The sequence below is a fragment of the Chiloscyllium plagiosum genome, chromosome 11 (genome assembly GCF_004010195.1).
Source record: "Chiloscyllium plagiosum isolate BGI_BamShark_2017 chromosome 11, ASM401019v2, whole genome shotgun sequence".
Classification (NCBI taxonomy): domain Eukaryota; kingdom Metazoa; phylum Chordata; class Chondrichthyes; order Orectolobiformes; family Hemiscylliidae; genus Chiloscyllium; species Chiloscyllium plagiosum.
In genome coordinates this window covers 62,530,754-62,556,252 of record NC_057720.1, presented here as the reverse complement: position 1 = coordinate 62,556,252, position 25,499 = coordinate 62,530,754, and the positions used below count along the sequence as shown (strand labels likewise).

Here is a 25,499-nt window from a genome sequence, read left to right as displayed (position 1 = left end):
CAAATATGAGATGATTTGACCACTTGAATTTGGCAGTGAAGTTGCTGTACATCTGTTTCACCGTTCCCTGTTCATTGGCAGCAAGACCTTGTCAGCATTCAGGACTGGACTTGATGTGTGGCACAAATGTTACTAGCCACTTAAGAGCCAAGCAAAAACTATTTTCAAAAGAGAGTATCTAATGATATTCCCTTGACACTCACTGACTGATATTACCATCAGTGAATCTCCTGCATCAATGTGAGAGGTAGCCATTGACTAGAAACTGAACCAGGACAGAGATTACAAATCCTATGGTGAGCAACTCACCCATCTGACTCCCTGAAGCCTGCCCAGTATCTACATGCTGAATTAGAGGTGCTGGAAAAGCACAGCAGTTCAGGCAGCTTCTGAGGATCAGTAAAATCGACGTTTCAGGCAAAAGCCCTTCATCAGGAATACAGGCAGAGTGCCTGAAGGGTGGAGAGATAAATGAGAGGAGGGTGAGATGAAAGTAGCATAGATTACAATAGGTGAGTGGGGGAGGGGGATGAAGGTGATAGGTCAGGGAGGAGGGTGGAGTGGATAGGTGGAAAAGAAGATAGCTAGCTAGGACAAGTCATGGGGACAGTGCTGAGCTGGAAGTTTGGAACTGGGGTGAGGTGGGGCAAGGGGAAATGAGGAAACTGTTGAAGTCCACAATGATGCCCTGGGGTTGAAGTGTTCCGAGGTGGAAGATGAGGCGTTCTTCCTCCAGGCGTCGGGTGGTGAGGGAGCGGCGGTGAAGGAGGCCCAGGACCTCCATGTCCTCGGCAGAGTGGGAGGGGGAGTTGAAATGTTGGGCCACAGGGCGGTTGATTTGATGCGGGTGTCCCAAAGATATTCCCTAAAGCACTCTGTGAGGTGGTGTCCAGTCTTCCCAATGTAGAGGAGACCACATCGGGAGCAACGGATACAATAAATGATATTGGTGGATGTGCAGGTAAAACTTTGGATGTGGAAGGCTCATTTAGGGCCTTGGATGGAGGTGTGGGAGCAGGTTTTGCAATTCGTGCGGTGGCAGGGGAAGGTGCCAGGACAGGAGGGTGGGTTGTAGGGGGGCGTGAACCTGACCAGGTAGTCACGGAGGGAACAGTCTTCGTGGAAGGCGGAAAGGAGTGGGGAGGGAAATATATCCCTGGGGTCTGTTTGGAGGTGGAAATCGTTCGAGACACCACCCACGCTCTCCACCACCTCCAAGACTTCCGTTTTCCCGTCCCCCAACGCCTCATCTTCACCATGGATATACAGTCCCTCTACACCTCCATCCACCATGACCAGGTCCTCCAAGCCCTCCGTTTCTTCCTCTCCCGGCGTCCCCATCAGTACCCTTCCACTGACACACTCATTCGTTTGGCCGAACTGGTCCTCACCCTTAACAATTTCTCCTTCAAATCCTCCCACTTCTTCCAGACCAAACAGGTAGCCACGGGCACCCGTATGGGCGCCACTATGACTGTTTCTTTGGCTACGTAGAACAGTCCATCTTCCGTAATTACATGGGCACCACCCCCCACCTCTTCCTCCGCTACATTTGATGACTGCATTGGTGCCACCTCTTGTTCCCGCGAGGAGGTTGAGCAATTCATCAACTTCACCAACACATTCCACCCTGACCTTAAATTTACCTGCACCATCTCTGACACCTCCCTTCCCTTCCTGGACCTCCCCATCTCCATTAATGACGACCGACTTGACACTGACATTTTTTTTACAAACTCACCGATTCCCTCAGCTACCTGGATTACACCTCTTCCCACCCTACTCCTGCCAAAATGCCATCCTGTATTCCCTATTCCTCCACCTCTGCCATATCTGTTCCCAGGAGGACCAGTTCCACCACAGAACACACCAGATGGCCTCCTTCTTTAGAGACCGCAATTTCCCTTCCCATGTGGTTAAAGATGACCTCCAATGCATCTTGTCCACATCCCTCACCTCTGCCCTCAGACCCCACCCCTCCAATCGTAACAAGGACAGAACACCCCTGGTGCTCATCTTCCACTCTACCAACCTTCACATAAACCAAATCATCCGCCGACATTTCCGCTACCTCCAAACGGATCCCACTACCAGGAATATATTTCCCTCCCCACCCCTTTCTGCCTTCCACAAAGACCGTTCCCTCCATGACTACCTGGTCAGGTCCACGCCCCCTTCCCCCACAACCCACCCTCCCATCCTGGCATCTTCCCCTGCCACCGCAGGAATTGCAAAACCTGCTCCCACACCACCTCTCTCACCTCCATCCAAGGCCCTAAAGGAGCCTTCCACATCCATCAAACTTTTACCTGCACATCCACCAATATCATTTACTGTATCCGTCGCTCCCGATGCGGTCTCCTCTACATTGGGGAGACTGGACGCCTCCTCGCAAAGCGCTTTAGGGAACATCTCTAGGACACCCGCACCTATCAACCACACCGCCCTGTGGCCGAACATTTCAACTCTCCCTCCCACTCTGCCGAGGACGTGGAGGTCCTGGGCCTCCACCGCCACTCCCTCACCACCCGACGCCTGGAGAAAGAACACCTCATCTTCCACCTTGGAGCACTTCAACCCCAGGGCATCAATGTGGACTTCAACAGTTTCCTCATTTTACCCTTCCCCCACCTCACCCCAGTTCCAAACTTCCAGCTCAGCACTGTCCCCATGACTTGTCCTACCTGCCTATCTTCTTTTCCACCAATCCACTCCACCCTCCTCCCTGACCTATCACCTTCATCTCCCTCCCCCACTCACCTATTGTACTCTATGCTACTTTCTCCCCACCCTCACCCTCCTCTCATTTATCTCTCCACTCTTCAGGCACTCTGCCTGTATTCCTGATGAAGGGCTTTTGCCTAAAACGTCGATTTTACTGATCCTCGGATGCTGCCTGAACTGCTTTGCTTTTCCAGCACCTCTAATCCAGAATCTGGTTTCCAGCATCTGCAGTCATTGTTTTTACCCAGTATCTACATGCGCAATTCTACGCGTACATGAAGGTGTCAGCACAGGTAGACAATGTAGTGAAGAAGGCATATGGGATGCTTGCCTTCATTAGCTAGGGCATAAAATATAGAAGTGAGATGGTCTTGTTACAACTTGATAAGACATTGGTTAGGCCACATATGGAATACTGTGTATAGTTCTGGTTGCCACACTATTGGAAGGATGTGATTGCATTGAGATGGTACTGATTCCCCAGGATGTTCCCTAGGATGAAAAGTTTCCATTATGAGAAGAGATTGGATAGGCTAGGTTTGTTTGCCTTGGAGCAAAGAAAGTTGAGGGATGATCTGATGAGGTATATAAAATTGAGAGGCATTGACAGAATAAATCGTGGGAATTTTTTCCCCATGACAGACATGTCTCAGAACAGTGGGTATAAGTATTGGTGATGAGAAGTGGTTTAGAGGAGATGTGGGAAGGAATTTTTAAACTCCTGGAGGATGGTAGATATATGAAATGAACTACCTGAGTGGATGGTGGAGGCAGATATTCTCTAAGCATTTAAAAAGCATCTGGATGAGTACTTGTGTATGAATGGTGGTGCAGGCTTGAAGGGCCAAATGTCCTACTCCTGCGCCTGTTTTCTATGTTCCTATGTTTAAATGCAAGGACATAGACAGTTGACCAAGTGCAGGTAAATGGGCTTAGTGTGGTTTGCTGTCTCTTTGTCAGCATATAAATAATGGCCTGAAGGTCCTCTTTCTATGCTGCTTTGATGCTATAACTAAGACGCGAGAGGAGGGTGATGGAATACTGTCTACTTGCCTGGATGAACACAGTTCCACTAACACTCCAAACAAAACAACCCCTCTAGATTGACACCCAATCCGACTCCATCAACATTAATTCTTTTCACCACTGATGTATAATGATAGTAATAGTGTGCATTGTTGTAAGATGTGGTGCAGCAACTAACCAAGCCTCCTCCATCCAAACCTGCATTCTCTACTGTTTAGAAGGATAAGAACAACAAATGCATGGAAACATCACTACCTAAAAGTAACACGAATTTTTGAATTAATTTCATGGGGTTAAAAAAAAGCAGTGATTTTAAAAAAAAAAGTTCTATTATTTGTCTAAAACTTGTCTAAGTGCACATGCATAGTACATTAATTGGCAAGTGGTATTGCATATTGGAAATGAAAACCTAGCTATTATCTTCAAGTGAAGTTGGGTAAAAAGTCAATGGTAATTGGACAGGGTGCCAGATATAATTTGGCCTTATTTTGAATTCAAAGATTCTGTGTTTGTTTTTATATTTTCGTATGTACATTTCTGCATTTGAATGTTCTTAGTGTGTCAGTGTAGAGTTTGCATGAAATACCTCCAAATTTAGAATATTGCACCGAATCTGAAAGCCTGTTGAACTAACAAGAAACTCAAAAGATGCATCTTGCAAACAAATCTGTCTCCTTCATTATAGAAATTCTGTTTTGCTCATTGGAAATTTGTTGGCTGTGTGCCTAAAGCCAATGGTTGAGAGTGGATGTGCACTTTGGTGGTGATATACTGTTGGCAGCCAGTAGTATAGTAGCTTGGAAAGAACAGCCTAAGAATGTTCTTGTACGAATTCCAGTCTGCCTTCTGTGACTTCCATCTCTTGAGACAATCTCCAGAAACAAAAACAAAAGTTGCAAATCGCAAAGGAAAAAACAAGCATTGAAACAAGGCAGCTTTATTTCTAATACAACTTGCAAAGTTTAAAGATCACTGTGCATTTAAGAATAAGGGAGCAAGAGTTGGCCATTCACCCACTTCAAGGCCTTTTTCCCACACTATCCCCATATCCCTTTACATCATTGTTATTTAGAAATCTGTCAATCTATTCTTTAACCACATACAATGATTGAGTTTCTACAGTTCTGTCAGGTAGAGAATTCCAAAACTTCACAAGCTGCTGAATAAAAGGATTTCTCCTTTGCCTTGAGTGGCTTGCATGTTATCTTGAAATTGTGCCCCCCGATTCTAGATTCCCCAACCATGCGTAACATCGTATTTGCATCTGTCGTATTTATCTCTCTAAATACTTTATAACTTTCAATGAGAGAACCTCATTCTTCAAAACTCTAGAGAAAACTGTCTGTTTTCCTCAAACTCTTCACAGGCAATCCTGCTATCCCAGGAACAAGTCTGATGAGCTTTTGTTGTACTTAATGACAATATTCTCCTCCCAAGTTAGAGACCAAATCTGCACACAGTATTCCAAGATGTGATGTAGCTGAGCTCTGATGCAATTGAAGCAAGAATTTGCTACACCCTGTCCTTGAATCCTTTTGTAATATAGGCTAACATTCCATTTATCTTCCTAATGGCTTGCTGGACCTGCATATTTGCCTCAGTGATTTATTGATAAAGACAATAAGTTCCATTATGCATTGTACTTTCTAATTGCTCACCATTTGAGAAATGCTCTGAATATCTGTTCATCCTATCAAGATGGATAACTTTTTTTATCTTTCATTTGCCATCGTCTTGTCCACTCACTAAGTCTGTCCAATTCCTCTTGAAACTGCTTTGCATCTGCCTGTCAACACTCATTACTACTCAGCTGTATATCATCTGTGAATTTGGAAATATTCCAAATTGTTGCTATCTGTTGTGAACTCATCCTTGTAGTAACCCACTAGTTGCAGTCTGCCAATACAAGAATGACCTCTTTTATTCCTAACAAAAACAGAAGTTGCTGGAAAAGTTCAGCAAGTCTGGCAGCATCTGTGAAAATAAGTCAAAGTTTAAATTTTGGGTCTGGGGTAACACGGATTTGTTATCACTGGTTGGTATATTTTGACTGCAGTTCTGACCCTGTGTGGATTTCTACCTATCCTCTAGTCTCTCTGCTTTGTAATTCAACTTTGTGATGCTACTATATTAAAAGCCAAGTGTTACGGATGTTGGAAATCTGAAATGAAAACCAAGTGCTGGAGAAACTAATGCAGTTATGATAGTGGTGTCTGTGGAGCGAGAGAGTTAATGTTTCAAATGCACAGAAGAGTTACGGTGAAAAAGAAAGCCATTCAACCCATAATATCTGTGCCGGCTCTTCAAATGAGCATTATGATTTCGCACTATTCTCTTGCCTTTTTCCCACACCCATGCACACTGTATGATTATTTAAATAGACCACAGGCATCTCTTGAATGTCTCAGTTGACCCTGCTTCCACCACACTTCCAGAATACTTTCCAGATGCAAACCACTGGTGTGAAAATATATTTTTTTCTCACATCATATTTGCTTATTTTGCAAATTACTTAAAATCTACGTCCTCTCGTATACGTGGGAACAGTTTCTCCATATTTACTGTGTCTAGCCTGCTTGTGATTTTGAAAACTTGTGGAAGATTTCCTAGCAGACATTTTCTTTCAAGAAGCATAATCCTGACCCTTCCAATCTATCCTCATAACTGAAGTTTATCGTTACTGGAGCCATTCTGTTCAGTCTCCTCTGCACACTGTCCAATGCATTCTCATATCCTTTCTATACTGTGGCACCAGTCGTCTATACAATACAATACAAAACAAAAGAATGAAACTTGGTGACCAACCGAGGTACCAAAATGACAATGACAAATTCAGTCCCATCTACTCTGTAAAGTATTCCTTGCTAATCTCTGGGTCCAGTGCCAAAATTTGAAGAGGTGTCTAACAGACCAGTCAAACAGTCTGATACAGTCATACTCGTGGAATCGTACCTCACAGACCATGTCCCAGGCAATGCTGTCTCTATCCCTGGGTATTGTCCTATCCTACCAGCGGACAGACTCCGCAGAGATGATGGTGCTGCAGTGGCATATAGTCGAGAGAGTTGCATTGCAGTCTTATGGCATCAGTTCAAAATAGACAAGGAAATCTCCTGATTACCACACATCCCCAGCCCGTCCCGCTTCACCATTTGGAACATCGCTTCAATCCTGTATCCAAGGGCTACAGAGATTCTGGAGGCATTGTTCTAACTATTCCAGAACTCACTGGCTTCCAGAAGGTTCATTGGTTTGGAAAACTGCTGAAAGTGTTCAAAAGAAAAGGAAGCAGGAAACTACAGGCCAGTTAGCCTGGCATCTGTTTAGAAAATGCTAGAATCTATTATTGAGGAAGAAATAGCAGGTAGAGTCAATATGGTTTTGCGAACTGAAAATGTTTGACAAGCTTGCTTAGAGTGCTTTGAGGATATAACATGCAGAGTTGATGGAAAGGAAATCTGTAGATGTAGTGTATTTGGATTTATGGAAGATATGCGCTAAAATGTCAGATAAGTGCTCACTGCATTGGGTGATGTATCGGCAAGGATTGAGCATTGGTTAACACACACAAGACATAGAGTCTAAGTTCTCTTTTTTTCATTTTGGAAACTAGTTGAGTGCCTCAATGATTAGTTCCAGGGCCTCAATTATTTACTATCTATATTAATGATTAGGAAGAGTTATAACTTGTTACGACCATTAAGTGTTCATGAGGCTGCATCTGGTATACTGTTTTGTTCCTTACATTTAAAAAGGGGTTTACTGGCATTGGAGGCTCAATTTATTAGGTTGATTTTTGGGACAAAGGAATTAATTTATTAGGAATGGCTAAATAGATTGTGTGTCTATTCATTCGAGTTTAGAAGAATAAAGGGTAAGCTTATTGATACATGGAAAGTTCTAGGGGAGCTTTTTAAGGGAATTTTCATTTAATACTGAGATACAAAGACATTTCTTCCAGAGACAATTCTCTATACAAGAGTTGCAGAGGCTACATCACAACATACTTAGTTAAAAATCACCAGGCTATAGTCCAACAGGTTTATTTGGAAGCACTAGTTATCAGAGCATTGCTCCTTCAGGTGGTTGTGGAGTATAAGATCATAAGACACAGAATTTATAGCAAAAGTTTACAGTGTGATGTAACTGAAATTATATATTGAAAAAGACTTGGATTATTTATTAAGTCTCTCATCTTTTAGAATGACCATGTTGGTTTCAGTTCTTTCATTTGTAAAACTGATTTACAGAATCTTATATGGATTCATGCAGTTTTTGTGCAAAGTAAAATGTAATTCTGCAAATACAAATTCACCCCACAAACTTGTATATATTGGGAGGGGGAATGGGTGTGTGTGTGTGTGTGTGTAAAGGGGTATAGGACTGAGAGGGTGCACGTGAGAGTTTGGGAGTGTATGTGTGAGCATATGAGAGAGGGTCCGGTCCTTCAGAGTTCTCTACGTGCTGTCATCCCACATACTTTTCACTTGGCGACTTCTACTGCCTTCCAAAGATACACAAAGTCAACACACCAGGACATTCCATCGTATGGGACCCAGTGTGAGAACCCTCCGGCTATGTCAAAGGCATCTTGAAACCCTTTGTACAAAGGATCCCCTGCTTCTGTCGCGACACAACAGATTTCTTACAGAAACTCGGCACCCACGGACCAGTCGAACCGAGAGCATTCCTTGTCACAACGGACATTCCAGCACTCTACACTAGCAGGTGCACACTACACCAGGGGTACGATGCTCAACTCCTCAACCAACAGTTCTGACGTGCCACAGTGAGGAACTGGAATGACCTTCTCAGGAGACAGACGCGTGTTGCAACCGATAGGGTACCCTTCGTTGTCCAGTACTTTCCAGGAGCCAATAAATTACACCATGTTCTTCACAGTCTGCAACACATTATCAATGAGGATGAGCACCTTGGCAAGACCTTCCCCACACCTGCACTTCTTGCCTTTAAACAACCACCAAACCTCAAACGGATCATTGTTTGTAGCAAACTGCCTGGCTTTCAGGACAACACCATACAACCGTGTCACGGCAGGTGCTGCAAGACGTGTTGGAATGTCGATGTTGATACCACCATTATGCGTGGGACACCTCCCACCATGTACGTGGCAGGTACTCATGCAACTCAGCCAACATTGTCTATCTCATGTGCTGCAGGCAAGGATGCCCTGAGGTATGGTACATTGGCGAGACCAAGCAGATGACACAGGAGTGGATGAATGGACACCACACAACAATCAACATTCAGGAGTGTTCCCTCCCAGTTGGAGAACACTTCAGTGGCCTGGGACCTTCAATCTCAGACCTTTGGGTGATTATCCTCCAAGGTGGACTTTGGCACAGGCAACAACGAAAAGTGACCAAGCAGTGGCTGATAGCCAAGTTTGGTATCCATGGGGATGGCCTCAACTGGGATCTTGGGTTCATGTGACACTACAGGTGACCCCATTGCAAGACACAGACGTACACAGCCTCTCACCCTATATATATATATATAAAAACATACACACACACACACACACACACACACACACACACACACACGCGCGCCCAAGTGCACACATATAAGTTTGTGAGGTGAATTTGTACTTGCAGAATTGCAGTTTTTGAGCCAAGTAAAATGTATGAATCCATGTAAGATCCATTTTTTTAAATGAGAATCAGTCTGACCATTGTGGCACAGACAGTCTCTCAAAGGGCAGCTCGCACCTTCAATGCATAATCTGGACCCACATGACACAATTGTGAAAGTTTACTTGAGAATGTAACTTGTTCTGCAATTTATATATGAAAGAAGTGAAACCAACATGGCCATTCTAAAAGATGAAAGACTTAAACAATCCAGGTCTTTTTCGATATATAATTTCAGTTGCATCATACTGTAAACTTTTGCTTTAAATTCTGTGTCTTACGATCTTATACTCCACAACCACCTGATGAAGGAGCAATGCTCTGATAACTAGTGCTTCCAAATAAACCTGTTGGACTATAACCTGGTGTAGTGAGATTTCTAACTTTGTACACCCCAGTCCATCACTGGTATTTTCAAATCATAACACATTTAAAGAGGAGTTAAATAGATTTTTGAAATATCAAGGAGATGAGCTGGTATGAAAAAGGAGTTGAGGTCAAAGACAGATCAGCAATGATTTTGTTGAATGGTGGAATAGACTTGAGGGGCCAATTGGCCTGCTTCTGACCTTTTTCTTCTTCTTACATTCTTTGGGAGAAAGAACTGAAGGTGGATAGGGTGAAGAAATTATCTTAATGGGAGACTTTAGTATCCATCATCAAGGACCTTGCTGCTGAAGTGGGTTTGCTACAGATAGTGAGGAAACCATGAAGCGGGAAGAACATATTTGAGCTCCTCCTAATCAAAATACCTTTCAAAGATGTATCTGTCCATATCTGGATTGGTGAAAGTGACCACTGCAGCAACCTTATGAAGATGAAATCCTATTGAGAATACCCTCTCATTGTGTTGTGTGGCACTTTCACATGCTAAATGAGATGGACTTTTCAGGTAGGAGGAAGGTTTGTAGTGAAGGTCTGTAGGGATCAGAATTGGGACCCGTGCTTTTTCCTGATGTATGTAAATGATCAAACTCTTGATGTTGTCACAACTCTCTATACATGGACTTCCTGAAGTCATTTTATGCAGAGCCGCACAACAGACTGGTGACAAATCTTATAGCTCAGGAATAAAAGTGAGCATTAACAATATGGATACAAAATTATTTCTATCACTCAACAAATGTTCAATACATAATCTTGGTGTCATACTGCCATGTCTGTTGTAAACCTGCTGCAGATATTCAATGAACCCCAAACTTTAACAACTGCCCATTTTCTGCTTTGGCACTATACAGTCTTCAGGACTCTTTTTCTCCCTCTCCCTCTCCTAGCCCATGTCTTGTTTTTTACATTTTGTTCTCATATACAGTACTTGACATACATTCTGCTATCGACGCTTTCCATCAATTCATACATTTTAATGGTGAGAATATTTTTCTTCGTTTCTTACGATTTGGCATGTTGGAATGTTAACACCGATAGTACCGTGAAAAATTAAGGGTAAAAGTAATGTATGATTTAAAATGCTCTTAATTCACTATCTTATGTTAGTCCTACCATTAATTATTACTACCAATGACAGATCTATTATTGGATGTAAAATAGACTTGGTTTGGATCTGAGTTTTCTGTCTTTGAACAGGGAAATCCACAGGGATTACTTTTCACTGACACCAACATTTCTGTTATGATCGATTCATCCACCTATTTTTGTATCTGGTCTTTTTTATTTAGCACATTTTGTGTGTCACACTACCCTAATTACAAATACCATAGATTGCAGCATACAAATTGACCTACAGTATAAGACAAACTAGATTCTCTGGCCCCCCCAAATTATTTTATTTTGTTTTTTTTTGCAGATACTCAGCGTAAAGTTAACTCCTGTTTTCAGCCAAGACAGGTATACCCACATTATAGTTGGCCACAATTTCTTGGCCACAAATGCTTGCTTGCTTAGCTTCTAACTGGATGCAAGTACATAGCACAAGCTATGTTGTTAAGAAGAGCAACAGTTTAAGACCATCCACACATGGCAAACCATGAAAACAAATGATCTTTCTACCAAAATACCTGAAATATGAAATTGATTTAAAGCTAAAAATTGGAATGTTTACTAACATGTCAAGTATTTGCTGCATCAAATTAATTCCGTATTATTGAAAGTATGGCACAAATGGAATAAGACATGAAGTTCAACATAAGCTTGAAATTCAGCATTATCTATTCAGTTTCAGAATTTTATAGCTTTTGGATTCTTGAATTCAACTTTAAAGCATAACCTGTACTCCACGTTGCTGGGTTTTCTTTTCCCCATTGTTTGCTTGTTTCTTTATCCCTTCAGGATGTGTTCAGATTGCTGTTACGTAGACATAATGCCTCACCTGCACACCAGCTTTGTTCCTGTACTGCCTTTGTAAAGAAAATAATTTATTTGTATGGAAACATTTACATGGGATCTGAACATGAGGTAGTACCTATGAAGGAATAACACCAACATTGTGGCTAAACCAGGGGTCTAACATCTGTAGATCAGCGGTTGGATGTGTAGTAGAACAGGCCATTCAACGATCATATTTGCCCCTAATAAAATAGTTATGTAGGTGATAGAGAAAGAAATCTTCTTAGAATGTGGAAATATGCATGCTGCCCTAATTGATACTTTGTATGTTTTATCTTCAAATGTGGTTGCTATCACTAAATAAACCAGATCATCCAAAAAAAAATGTGGAGCATGGGAAGATGATTTTTTGACCACATCTGACTTAAAGTGGGATTGCTGCAATAATGCCATAGTCAAAGTGATTCAGAATGAATTTGTTAACACATCAGTTGCTGAAGATGACAAATTTGATGGGTTTTAATTTGCTCTGAAAAGAGATCAATGGGCCTGAAACATTGATTCTGTTTTCTCCTCACAGATACTGCCAGACCTGTTGCGTTTTCCCAGATATTTCAGTTTCTTTTTGAAAGGTATTCAAATGGTCACTGCAGTTAAAAGTATTTCTCACTGACCATGTTATTCAATAGGTAAAAACAATGACTGCAGATGCTGGAAACCAGAGTCTCGATTAGAGTGGTGCTGGAAAAGCACAGCAGTTCAGGCAGCATCCGAGGATCAGTAAAATCGACGTTTTGGGCAAAAACCCTTCATCAGGAATACAGGCAGAGTGCCTGAAGGATGGAGAGATAAATGAGGAGGGTGGGGAGAAAGTAGCATAGAGTACAGTAGGTGAGTGGGGGAGGGGATGAAGGTGATAGGTCAGAGAGGAGGGTGGAGTGGATAGGTGGAAAAGAAGATAGGCAGCTAGGACAAGTCATGGGGACAGTGCTGAGCTGGAAGTTTGGAACTGGGGTGAGGTGGGGCAAGGGGAAATGAGGAAACTGTTGAAGTCCACATTGATGCCCTGGGGTTGAAGTGTTCCGAGGTGGAAGATAAGGCGTACTTCCTCCAGGCATCTGGTGGTGAGGGAGTGGCGGTGAAGGAGGTCAAGGACCTCCATGTCCTCAGCAGAGTGGGAGGGGGAGTTGAGGTGGTGTGGTTGTTTAGGTGCGGGTATCCCAGATATGTTCCCTAAAGCGCTCTGCTCGGAGGTGTCCAGTCTCCCCAATGTAGAGGAGACCACATCGGGAGCAATGGATACAATAAATGATATTGGTGGATGTGCAGGTAAAACTTTGGATGTGGAAGGCTCCTTTAGGGCCTTGGATGGAGGTGAGGGAAGAGGTGTGGGAGCAGGTTTTGCAATTCCTGCGGTGGCAGGGGAAGGTGCGAGGCCAGGAGGGTGGGTTGTAGGGGGGGCATGGACCTAACCAGGTAGTCACTGAGGGAACGGTCTTTGCGGAAGGCGGAAAGGAGTGGGGAGGGAAATATATCCCTGGTGGTGGGGTCTGTTTGGAGGTGGTGGAAATGTCAGCAGATGATTTGGTTTATGTGAAGGTTGGTAGGGCGGAAGGTGAGCACCAGGGGTGTTCTGTCCTTGTTATGGTTGAAGGGGTGTGGTCTGAGGGCACAGGTGCGGGATGTGGACATAGGCCACTAATTTAATACAAATGACTTTTTGTCAAATTTCAAAATCGTGACCATCAATACCCACAATAGTGGCTTATATTTTAGTATAATTAAACAAAGAACTGCTTACACTGAAAATCTGAAACAGTACAGAAGTTGCTGCAGAAACTCAGCAGGTCTGGCAGTATCTGGGCAGAGACAGCAGAATTGACATTTCAGTTCCAGTTTGGAAGAAGGGTCACTGGACCCAAAATGTTAACTCTGCTTTCTTATCACAAATGCTGCCAGAACTGCTGAGCTTCTCCAGTTTCTGCTTATTTTAGATACAATAATTGAGTCTTGGTTTTTGGAATGATTACCAGAGGCTTTAAAACTCCATTTACATGCTGACTTGCTGATCCCTGTGATCATAGGGAAGTGCTGCAATAGCAAGTATGATGTATAAGAGAGTACCTTTTAGTTCCAATTATTTTCTGCTGATATGTGGAGTTGCACAATACTAATTATTTACAAAACTGGAAATATATTGTTATTTCTCCACTGATGCTGGGTTAAAACCCTGGAATTCCCTTTCTAATGGCATTGTGGGTCTACCTGCACCAAATGGACTGTGGCAACTTGCCCACCTTTTAATACCCATATCCCATGAGTAAACAATTTTTAAAAAGAGCACAATAGCCAGGTGACACCAACAACAATTGATGTCAAAGACCAGTTAATTTGTGGAGGTGATGGTGATTGTGAAATTAACAATTAATAAGTAAGCAAGAGAGCATTTCTGTTTTCCTTTTAAATAGTCAAACTGTTAATTAATTTACATCTGCTCAAACCAGCTCTTGGTTTCAGATCTTATCTAAAAGATAACTCCATCAGTGTCTCAGTACCAAAATGTCATCTTACATGATATGCTGTCAAGTTCTCGACTAGGGTGTGAAGCCAGAACACTCTAATTCCATTTAAAATAGGAACACATCTGGATCACAGTCCTGCAGATGTGCTTAAAACAATTTTTGTTTTATATGCACTACTATATCAAACAGGTGGAGTTTAACACGCTGCCTTACATTCATAAATAACCTGAAACTCCTATTATAGCAGTGGGTTCATGTGATTTCAATTATATAACCACTTAGTCTGTTGCTAATTGCTCAACTATTGTATTGTGAATGACCGCATAAACAATGGGATTGCCTCAAACCTGGATAATCCCAATTTGTCTTCATGGGATAATGATTCGTTGCTATATTGATTTTGTGATGAGAAATCCAAACAAGATTTTATCAATACTACCTGCCATATTTCCATGGTTTTGTTGCTGTAGACCATCACACCTGTTAGTGGTTGTGCCTTTTAATGATTTTAAAATTAAAAATATTTGCAGTGCAATTTAAAGGTACATATGCACCATTTGCTGAGCATTTTTTAAACTTAATTACACCTTTAGTCCGGTTGACTCAAATGCATGTTAATTTAATAAATGCACTGATATAGTTGTGTTCTAATTAACTGTTCTAATTAACTGTTCTAAGTTCTGAAGAAAGGTCATTGGACTGAAAACATTCTGATTTCTCTCCACCTATGCTGCCGGACCTGCTGAGCTTCTCCAGGAATTTTTGTTTTGTTTCTGATTTCTAGCATCTGCAATTCTTTTCCTTTCTTTTAAATTTTACTTGACCTACTCACACTGTTATGGCACAACTCTGGGGCAGGTCAGATATACCTGGACCTTATAACCAAAAGCAAGGACGCTTCATGGAAAGACTCAATACTGGGATTTTCTTGTCAGTGACATCTCCCTGTACTGATGTAAATATCCTTCCATTAGTAAATGCTTGACTAATCAAAATTGTTTTCTAAAAGACAATTCTTGCCCCGTAGGGGACACTGTGGACAGGATATGCACTTCAGTTTTGTGAATGGCAGATCTGGTGTAAATAATGTATAAAAAGTTTTCTGCTTTGAATGCAACAAATATGAATGAGATGTTGTATGTGGTACAGGCTATTAATTCTATTCCAGTGTGTTCTATTGCATGCAGCGCATTTGATAAATGTAAATTTCTTTCGTCAACTTTCCATTTTCGTCATAGAATTCCTACAATGTGGAAGCAGGCAATTTGGCCCAACAAGATTTTAAAACTTTGTTTAAAAAATTAGGTGGTTGGAAACCAGTGATATGCTTTTTCTAAAGACCTCTGTTTGTGCATAGGCCAGTTAATTAGTGGTTAGTGACATTCATGTCCTTTTGTCTTTTACTCTATCCCTGCCTATAAAATCGAGACCCATCAGGAGCCATCATTTCTTGGATTCAAACTAACTCCATAAATAAGTGTTTCTTTCATTAGAACATATTCTTATGCAAAAGTATTCTGAATATGTAGTCTTGCTTTGATTTTATTCCAATGTTGCTGAACAAAGAGACATTGGAGAGCAGATTCGTAGCTCCTTGAAAGTGGAGTCGCAGGTAGATAGGATAGTGAAGATGATGTTTGATATGCTTTCCTTTATGGGTCAGAGTATTGGGTACAGGAGTTGGGAGGTCATGTTGCAGCTCTACAGGACATTGGCTAGGCCACTTCTAGAACATTGCGTGCAATTCTGGTCTCCTTTCTGTGGGAAGAATGTCCTGAAACATGATAGGGTTCAGAAAAGATTAACAAGGATGTTGCTATGGTTGGTGGATTTGAGCTATAGGGAAAGGTTAAATATACTGGGGCTGTTTTCCTTGGAGCGTCGGACGCTGAGGGGTGGCCTTTTTGAGGTTTATAAAATCATGAGGGACGTGGATCAGATAAATAGACCAGGTCTTTTCCCTGGGGTCAGGGAGTCCAGAACTAGAGGGCATGGGTTTAGGGTGAGAGGGGAAAGATATAAAAGAGACCTCAGGGGCACCTTTTTCATACAGGGTGGTGCATGTATGGAATGAGCTACCAGAGGAAGTGGTGAAGGCTGGTACAATTGCAACATTAAAAAGGCATTTGGATGGGTATATGAATAGGAAGGGTTTGGAGGGAAATGGGCTCGGTGCTGGCAAGTGGGAATAGGTTAGGTAGGTTGGGATATCTGGTCAGCATAGACAAGTTGGACCAAAGTGTCTGTTTCTGTGCTGTACGTTTCCAGGACACTAATTTCACTGGAAATTTGAATGTTTGCATATTGGATGAGCTACCAAACTGAGGCTCCATCTGTTACCTCATAAAAAGAAAAAGAGTAAGTAGCATTTTCCAAAGCAGAGCACTGTAGTTCTTCTGGTGACCTGGCCAATACCAAATATCCTTAAAAAAGCAATTCCATGGGCCAATTATTGTAGAATCGTACAACAAAGAATGAGCCTATTTAGCCCGTTGTGTCTGTGATAGGTGTGTTCCTAAAACAAAACTCATCCTATTTCCCTACTCTTGCTTCACCACCCAGTAAATTTCATTTCTTCAAATATACAAAAAAAATCATTTGAAAAGTACGATTGAATTTGATTCGACCACCAAGGGCATGTAATGCATTCCAAATCTCAATAGTTTGTTGCAAAACTTGTAGGTTTATCCCCTATGCAGTCAGTGATGAGAAGTTATCAAATCTGTGTGCAGACTGGCTCCCTGTTAATTGGATAGGTCAGTTTTGTCAATGTAAAATGTTACAGTTTGCTATTAATAACATTGAGTCTTGTGATACAGTGCCTTGACTCTTTGTCAAATATGGGCCAAACACAGTTAGATGGGGCCATTTTGATTTAGGAACATGGTCGGCATGCATTAGTTGGACTGAAGGATCTATTTCCATGCTGTTTGACTCGATTACTATTTCCAGATTACAGTACTTTGCTTTATATTTGTCCTGTTAATTTCCATGAAGTTGTAGCTCTCTGTGTCCAGCGGTTCAGTAGCACTTTTAAAAAAACTTTTAAACCTCCAGGCTACAAATTTCAAACAGAATTGACAAATATAAAGCAAAGTACTGTAATCTGGAAATAGTCAGAGTCATACAACATGGAACTAGACCTTTCAGTCCAACTAATGCACGCCAACCATGTTCCTAAATCAAAATGGTCCCATCTACCTGTATTTGGCCCATATTCCTCCAATCCTTTCCTATTCATGTACTTATCCAAATGTCTTTTAAACATTGTAACTGTACCTGCATCCACCACTTCCTATGACAGTTCATTCCACACATTAACCACTTGGTGTTTTAAAGAAACAAAAAACACTCTCGAAATAGCAGGTGCACTCAAAAGAGCTGTGTAGAATTTTCCCTTGCTGGTGTCCGATGAGCAAGAGAGCTGGGAAAATAATAACTATCTTGACATAAAGAATTGTTTTACCTGATTTTTCCTTTCAAGTGTAAAAAACATTTGAGCATCGACTATCTTTTATATCATTACCTTTTAAATCCCATTAAACTTCAGCTTGCTTTATTTATACACCATTTCTAATTCTAATGCCCTTGCCTGAGAAAATAAATGGCATGTTTTCCTGACCTAACTCAGAGCAGGTCCAAAAAGCTGCTGATCAGTTTTCTTTTGTCCCAGCCATTGTGCAACTGCTTCTTTGCAACAACATGCCTACGTGCTCTGTGGCCACTTATCTCCTAAACCCTCTTCATCCATGCAGGTTGGAATCAGTGAATCACCAACATCACTACATCATCAAGGCTACTCTCCAACCAACCTGAACTGGTGTGGAGCAGGCAGTTAATTTTCTTTGTATTTATGACATGGCCCAGAGAATGAGGCTTGACACCATTGTGGAGGGATCGTTCCTGGTTAAGAGTCAGAATTGGTATAAAGCCAGTCTTTAAATGTGGTGTGAGAAGGTTGTTGCAGTGGCAAGCACTTCTGCCTCTCTAATGATGTGATTTCTCTTTACAGAGTGCCAGGGTTTACTGTTATCTAATTAATGCAGCAAAGATTATGTGGTGAAAGTCGCTCCAAGCTATGAGAGATTAAACTTTCATCACTCAAAATGCTTTGATTGAAAATGGGAAAAGTTCTGCTCAAAGTAATTTTACTTATGGCCACCTGGATAAATTTAAGTATCACAGCTTTATCCAAAAAGCAAGCTCTGTAACACATTTGCCATACAGATTCAGTTAATATATATTAACAGACCTGAAATTATTTTAAATAATATTATGTGTAACTATTCAGTTCTTATTAGCTATCATGTTTTTCGTAAAAGCTGGCTATCCTCATGGTTTGAGTTGCCTCTGTCAATAATTCTACTGCAAAAAAAATGCTAACTTGTACATTTCCTTAAAAATGACTTGGCAACGCTTCAACGTGTTCATATTCTGTTTGTACAACTTGGTGACTGCACTATTTCTTCTGGCCAAGTTAAGCATTTAATGATGAAGAGTACTCAGCAAAGTTTTGGAAAGAATTCTGAGGGATAGGATTTATGACTATTTGACAAAGCATCGTGTGATTTAAAGGCAGTCAGCATGGCTTTGTGAGGAGCAGGTCATGCCTCTCAAATCTTATTGAGTTCTTTGAGGAGGTGTCAAGACAGGTCGACAACGATCGAGCAGTGGATGTGGTGTATATGGACTTCAGCAAGGCATTTGATAGGGTTCCCCATGGTAGGCTCATTCATAAAGTCAGGAAGTATTGGATACAGGGAGATTTGGCTGTCTGGATTCAGAATTGGCTGGCTGACAGAAGGCAGAGAGTGATTGTAGATGGAATGTATTCTGCCTGGAGGTCAGAATTGAGTGGAGTCCCAAAGGGCTCTGTTCTTGGGCCTCTGCTCTTTGTAGTTTTTATAAATGGCTTGGATGAGGAGATTGAGGGATGGGTTAGTAAATTTGCAGTTGACACAAAGGTTGGCGGTGTAGTATAGAGGGCTACTGCAGGCTGCAGCACAACATAGACAGGATGCAGAGCTGGGCTGAGAAATGGCAGATGGAGTTCAACCTGGATAAATGCAAAGTTGATGCATTTTGGAAGGTTGAACTCGAATACTGAATATAGGATTTTTGGCAGTGTGGAGGAACAGAGGGATCTGGGTGTGCAAGTACATAGATCCCTCAAAGTTGCCATCCAAGTGGATAGGGTTGTTAAGAAAGCATATGGTTTTTTGGCTTTCATTAACAGGGGAGATTGAGTTTGAGAGCCATGAGGTTTTGCTGCAGCTCTTTAAGTCACTGGTGAGACCACCCTTGGAATATTGTGTCCAGTTCTGGTCGCCCTACTATAGGAAAGATACAGAGGCTTTGGAGAGGTAGCAAAGAAGGTTTACCAGGATGCTGCCTGGACTGGAGGACTTGCCTTTTGAAGAAGGGTTGAATAAGCTTGGACTTTTCTCTCTGGAGAGGAGGAAGGGAGCAGACCTGATCAAGGTGTACAAAATAATGAGAGGAATAGATAGAGTCAATAGCCAGAGACTTTTCCCCAGGGCAGGATTGACTGGTACGCGAAGTCATAGTTTGAAGATATTAGGAGGAAGGTATAAAGGACACGTCAGAGGTAGGTTCTTTATGCAGAGAGTTGTGAATGCATGGAATGCGTTGCCAGCTGTGGTGGTGGAAGCAGTGTCATTGGGGATATTTAAGCGACTGCTGGACATGCACATGGATAGCAGTAAGTTGAGGGGTGTGTAGGTTAAGTTACTATATTTTACATTAGGGTTAAATCTCGGCACAACATCGTGGGCCAAAGGGCCTGTTCTCTGCTGTACTTTTCTATGTTCTATATTGTACTTTCTTTTCGTACCAGTAATAGTTCAGGAAAGATAAGATGCAGAAAATTCCAATAATACCTTTCCCAAATTTTACTTGCAGAGGAAAACTTACACTTCAAAGGTTGTTTGTTCCTCTGGAAGCAAAGTCTTTTGGTCTGTATCATGTGACTGATTTTGGAAGACGAGCTAATAGCCGTATTTAACTTGTGCTGCATAGAATTTATGGGCTTTTCTCTCAATCAGAACTATAGTATGACTCATTGACTAAGATCTCTCAATGTGTAAATAAATTGTGATTTTAACAAACCAGGTTTGTTGAGCCATTATGCAACTTTAATGTAACAGTGCTAAATTAATTGCAGTTATTTAATTTGTAATTCAACAAAAACATGTGAGTGCTGATTGCCTTTATATTTTATGTATGCATTTTTTCGGTGAATTATTATGGAAAATGTCCTGAGTTATTTATTTGAAATGCATTGTAGTACCAGATGTTCCTTGGTGAATACTTTAAGAATCCAGTGACTAATTCCTGGAAGTGGCATTGTGCTAACTTGGTTATTGTTTGCTCATTTACAGGAATGGGTTACAGCAACTGATATCAAAGTGACCTTGAATAGGTTGAACACTTTCGGAGATGAGGTTTTTAACGACCCTAAGGTTCTGAAGTCTTACTATTATGCCATTTCGGACTTTGCAGTTGGTGGAAGGTATTTTTATTATTTCTTCAAATTTACGTTTGATTGTTTTAAAAAGTATGTTCTTGTAACTCATGGTCATGTAAATGCATGAACTTGCCTGCTTTTGAAAAATTCTTCTGTCACTGAAATGTAATGTTAGATCACCAAAGATACTTCAGTATTGACTATCATAAACCCAGGGGACTCACTAAAATATAAGGATAATGTGCAGTAGACTGTAGTGGAGACTGAAGTTGTGCCAATTATATTTGGCATTGGGATTTTTGCAAAGCTGATATTGAAAATATTTTAACTGTTTTAAATAAGTTTGTTGCTTTTGTAATGCTTTATTCCCTTCCTTACAAAAGGAGACTTCTAAAGTTCATCAAACTCGTACATGTTTGAGTATTTTTGACTTGTTTGTGATGTGATTTTACATTCACCAGAGTGTTTTACTTGATGCAATCTTCCTTATGTCCCATAACGTTAAAAAAAACTGCAGGTGGATATTGTGGTATGATAGCATGCAACAGAGCTATATTGCACTAACTACTGTGTACAAACTTTACATTCCTTAGGCACACAACATTAAGCTGTTAAGTAACAATAGAACGGCATCCTTTCGAAAGAGTGTTTATGCTTCAAGTAATAAGAAATAAGATGGGATTTGAGACATTTTAACCCCTCAGATCATATGCTTTAGTACAATAATGATGTCGCAAGCAAGACTCTTTAAAGATCCACTGATCTATTGATAGTGAGACTTAACACCGCAATTAGAACATTATGTAGACCTAGGTTGTAAAGGTTCTGAAGATTTGTGAATTATATTCAATTAACCATTGGGAATTCACATGAGACCTTTCCTAAAAACTTCATGTGCGGGTGGCCATGGACAACAGCAATGCATAAACAATGTGAAGGCTGTTGGCAACCTTTTTCCTTTTTAAGGATACCAAATGTGCAGCTTGCAGACACTAATTAAAGTATTCCTGAAGAAGGGCTTGTGCCCGTAACGTCGATTCTCCTGTTCCTTGGATGCTGCCTGACCTGCTGCGCTTTTCCAGCAACACATTTTCAGCTCTGATCTCCAGCATCTGCAGCCCTCACTTTCTCCTCACTAATTAAAGCTACCACACTTAACGGATAAGGTTAGAATGGTAAATAAACAAGGTCATTTCCCTGCAGAGAAATCCAAAACTAGAGGGCATAAGTTTCAAGATGAGAGGAGAAAGATTTTAAAAGGGACCTAAGGGGCAGAGGGAAGTGTGTATGTAGAATGAGCTGCCAGAGGAAGTGGTGGAGACTGGTACATTTACAACATTTAAAAGGCATCTGGATCGGATATGAATAGCAAAGGTTTAGAGGGATAAGGGTCAAGTGGGACTAGGTTATTTTGAGATTTCTAGTCAGCATGGTCGAGTTGGACTGCAGGGTCTGTTTCAGTGCTGTTATATCTCTGTTTATGACCAGAAGTAGATTATTTTGCCCATTGAAATCATTTCACCTTCCATGGCTAATTTGTATGCCAAATCAATTTACTCATGTTTGTCCTATATCCCTTGATGCCCTCCCATTCAAAAAGTCTATCAAACCCAATCTTCAATTTCAGTTGACCCAGCACACACTAGCTCCACGGGACAAAGTTGTGTGTTTCTACTTCCCTTTCTGTGCGATTGTGATTCACTGCTGTTGCTTACTTTGAATACTACCTGCCATAGTTTAGCTGCTTATTTAACTCTGTTTCATAGAACAAAGAACAGTTCAGCAGACCTTGTCTTTCCACTCTGATTAATATAAATCAGACAAATGAGAATAGGAGAACAGTTTAATAGCTAGTGCTACAGCGTAGGATTCAACATGAAACAGAAAACATTTGTGAATTAGCAAGAATACTAAAAAATCCAGTGAAATAAGGGATTTAGTTGTGGTCAAATGGAACATAGATAAACAATTGGAAATCTGTGTATATTTTAAGGTTACAGTGCAAAATAGATAAATGTTTCTGAAGGGAGTCACATCAAAGACTGAAGGGAGTCACGTCACATTTGTGTTCAGAAATTCAAATCGACTTAATTATAAAAGTGAGGCCTATGAGAAAATTAGTGCAACAGAAGAGTATTGAGAAACATAGAGAGAGTAAAAAGGATATGAAAATAAAAAGATAGACTTGGAGCTAAAGAATGCAAGAGAATTGTGAGAATGGGAGGTTCAGATGCAAAGGTAAGGAGTGGCTTTCAGCACCCAGTCCCTGCCCCAGATTAGGACAAATGAAGAATTCTCTCCAAACCAAAAAACAGGGTGCTCCATTATTATAGTGATTGTGTAGTCTATTAGTTTCTTTATTGGCTGGGGATAAAGTTATACAGACTTGTGGCAAATTGATGCCTTAACTCAGGATTTATTTGAGTTCAATTAAAAACTATTCCAATGTCCTGAGTTCTATCCCTTCTATGTTTGTGAATCCTTGGAGAGGGTACAGAAAACGTTTATTGCATTAATAACAGAAATGAAGGATTATGTGAAGACATTAGAGAAACTGTAGTTGTATTGTTGGAACAGAAGTTGAAGAAGAGATGTAAAAACTGCTCAAAGTCATGATCAATTTTGATAGAGCAGATGAGGTGCTGAATCATCATTTTCTTATGGGGTACTTGGAGATGGCAAAAGCATTTAACTAGAAAGAATGGGGCATGTCCAGCTTAACTTTGCCAGAATTAAGTTGAAATGAGAAGTCTCATCATTGGATTCCTGAACTGTCATCAATTGAGATTCTTAGGTGACCAACTAAGGACCACATAAAGGTCTCATTCATTTGCTGCTGGTGTGACCCTAGCTGCAAGTGGATCTGTCAACATGCAGCCTGTGTGATAGGCAAAACTGAGATCCCTTTGTCATCTCCCAGGCGCATGGTTCCCCAATCAAAGTCGCTCCTTGACTATGTGACTATGGTGCCTGTCCTTCCAGTCAAAACGATGCTTGTCCATTGGTGTTGGTGAGCAATAAAATTGTTGGCATCTGATTTATTTCCATGTGTGGGATCTCTGGCTCTGGGTCTTAATCCTGGGAAAAGGCCAATTGCTGGCCTTTCCTCTGCTCAATTGGTTTGGTGTGCTTTCCAGTAGAGATTAGATTAGATTACATTACATTACATTACATTACAGTGTGGAAACAGGCCCTTCGGCCCAACAGGTTCACACCGACCCGCCGAAGCGCAACCCACCCATACCCCTACATTTACCCCTTACCTAACGCTACGGGCAATTTAGCACGGCCAATTCACCTGACCTGCACATCTTTGGACTGTGGGAGGAAACCTGAGCACCCGGAGGGAACCCACGCAGACACGGGGAGAACGTGCAAACTCCACACAGTCAGTCGCCTGAGGCGGGAATTGAACCCGGGTCTATGGTGCTGTGAGGCAGCAGTGCTAACCACTGTGCCACCGTGCCGCCCATAAAGAGGCAACATAATTCTTTTGTTTGCTCTCCAGCCAGCAGGTGAGATCCCTGTTGTCTCAACAAATTGCAGCCAAGATTTTTGATGAAAGACATAATTTTGTAGGGATTGGGAAAGAATCTGAAGTGACAGAAAGGAACTTTTTTTGGCACAGAGGTGATGATCTGCATCATCTGAAACGGTGGCGGAAATTTCAATAGTAACCATTCAAAAGGACAAATTCTTGAAGGGTTAAGGGGCAAGAGCAATGGAGTGGGATTAAGTGTATTGTTTTATCTGAGAACCAACCCATGTAAGATTAAATGATCAACCACTACCTGTAATATATTCTGTTTTATGAAGAAAGAGCAGAGCATGTTTGTGATTAAGGTAGTAAGGTGTCTCATGGGAGGCTTGTTACAAAAGAAAATGTATATGGTTCAAGAGGATATGTAAAAGACAATACAGATTTTTTTAACAAAGAGAAAATGATGGAGCCAGAATTTCAACAGATGCTGCCAGAATTGGAGAATAATTGAAATGTTGTGGACCAGGATTGATGCTGAGGAAAATATTATTCTCTGTATTTATGAAAATACAGTATTGATATGACCTTTTCAAACCTACCATTTTTTCAAGTGTGAAGCAAAGTGTTGATTACTGAAAGCTAGTTTAAAAGCTCTTCTGTCTTCCATATGTCCTGGCAGGCCATTCTGCAACCTGTCATGAACCAGTTAGAGCAACCCTAGTTCATTCTGAGAGTTTAGTGCTATGACTATTCTATTGCTTCCTCTTGTTGCTATTTGCACTAGCTAAACACATCTGGGAATCCAGTGAGGTTGCTTGTTTCTGGTGAGAGATATGGTGTTTTGAGATATCTAGCATGCACAATATAAACTAAGAATTGGAGTAGAAATTTTCCCTGGAGAAATATCTAGTTTTGCTCAGAGTTTTTGTTTTTTAGAGCAGCAGCTCAGGAAAACACACACTCCCCAACATGGATTTAAGTGCTTACATTACATAACAATTAGTATATCTAAAATATAATGCAGTGTTGAAGTTGATATATATTTGACTGCACTCCCTCACACGTGCACTCTTTTTTTTTCTCTAATGCTGACTCTCTCTTACCCCATCCCTAGTCTCTCACGTTCACATGCCACTCAACTCCCAATCAGTAACTCTCACTGCACCTCTGCATATCACCTCAGCCGTACCGCATGACCACTCACCTCAATGCTTGTCTGTCTCTGTCTGTCTTCCTCTCTTCAATTTTCTCTCTCTCTCTCTCTCTCTCTCTCTCTCTCTCTCTCTCTCTCTCTCTCTCTCTCTCTCTCTCTCTCTCTCTCT

General features: G+C 41.3%; 1 protein-coding gene across 1 annotated transcript in view; it reads left to right on the top strand.

The window, feature by feature from the left end:
* lamc1 (laminin, gamma 1) overlaps positions 1-25,499 on the top strand; it is a 315,576-nt gene that overhangs the window by 201,047 nt on the left and 89,030 nt on the right. The window contains exon 3 of the mRNA XM_043699529.1: positions 20,611-20,741. Within this exon, the coding sequence (XP_043555464.1) occupies positions 20,611-20,741 (131 nt within the window). The remainder of the gene's footprint in view (positions 1-20,610; positions 20,742-25,499) is intronic.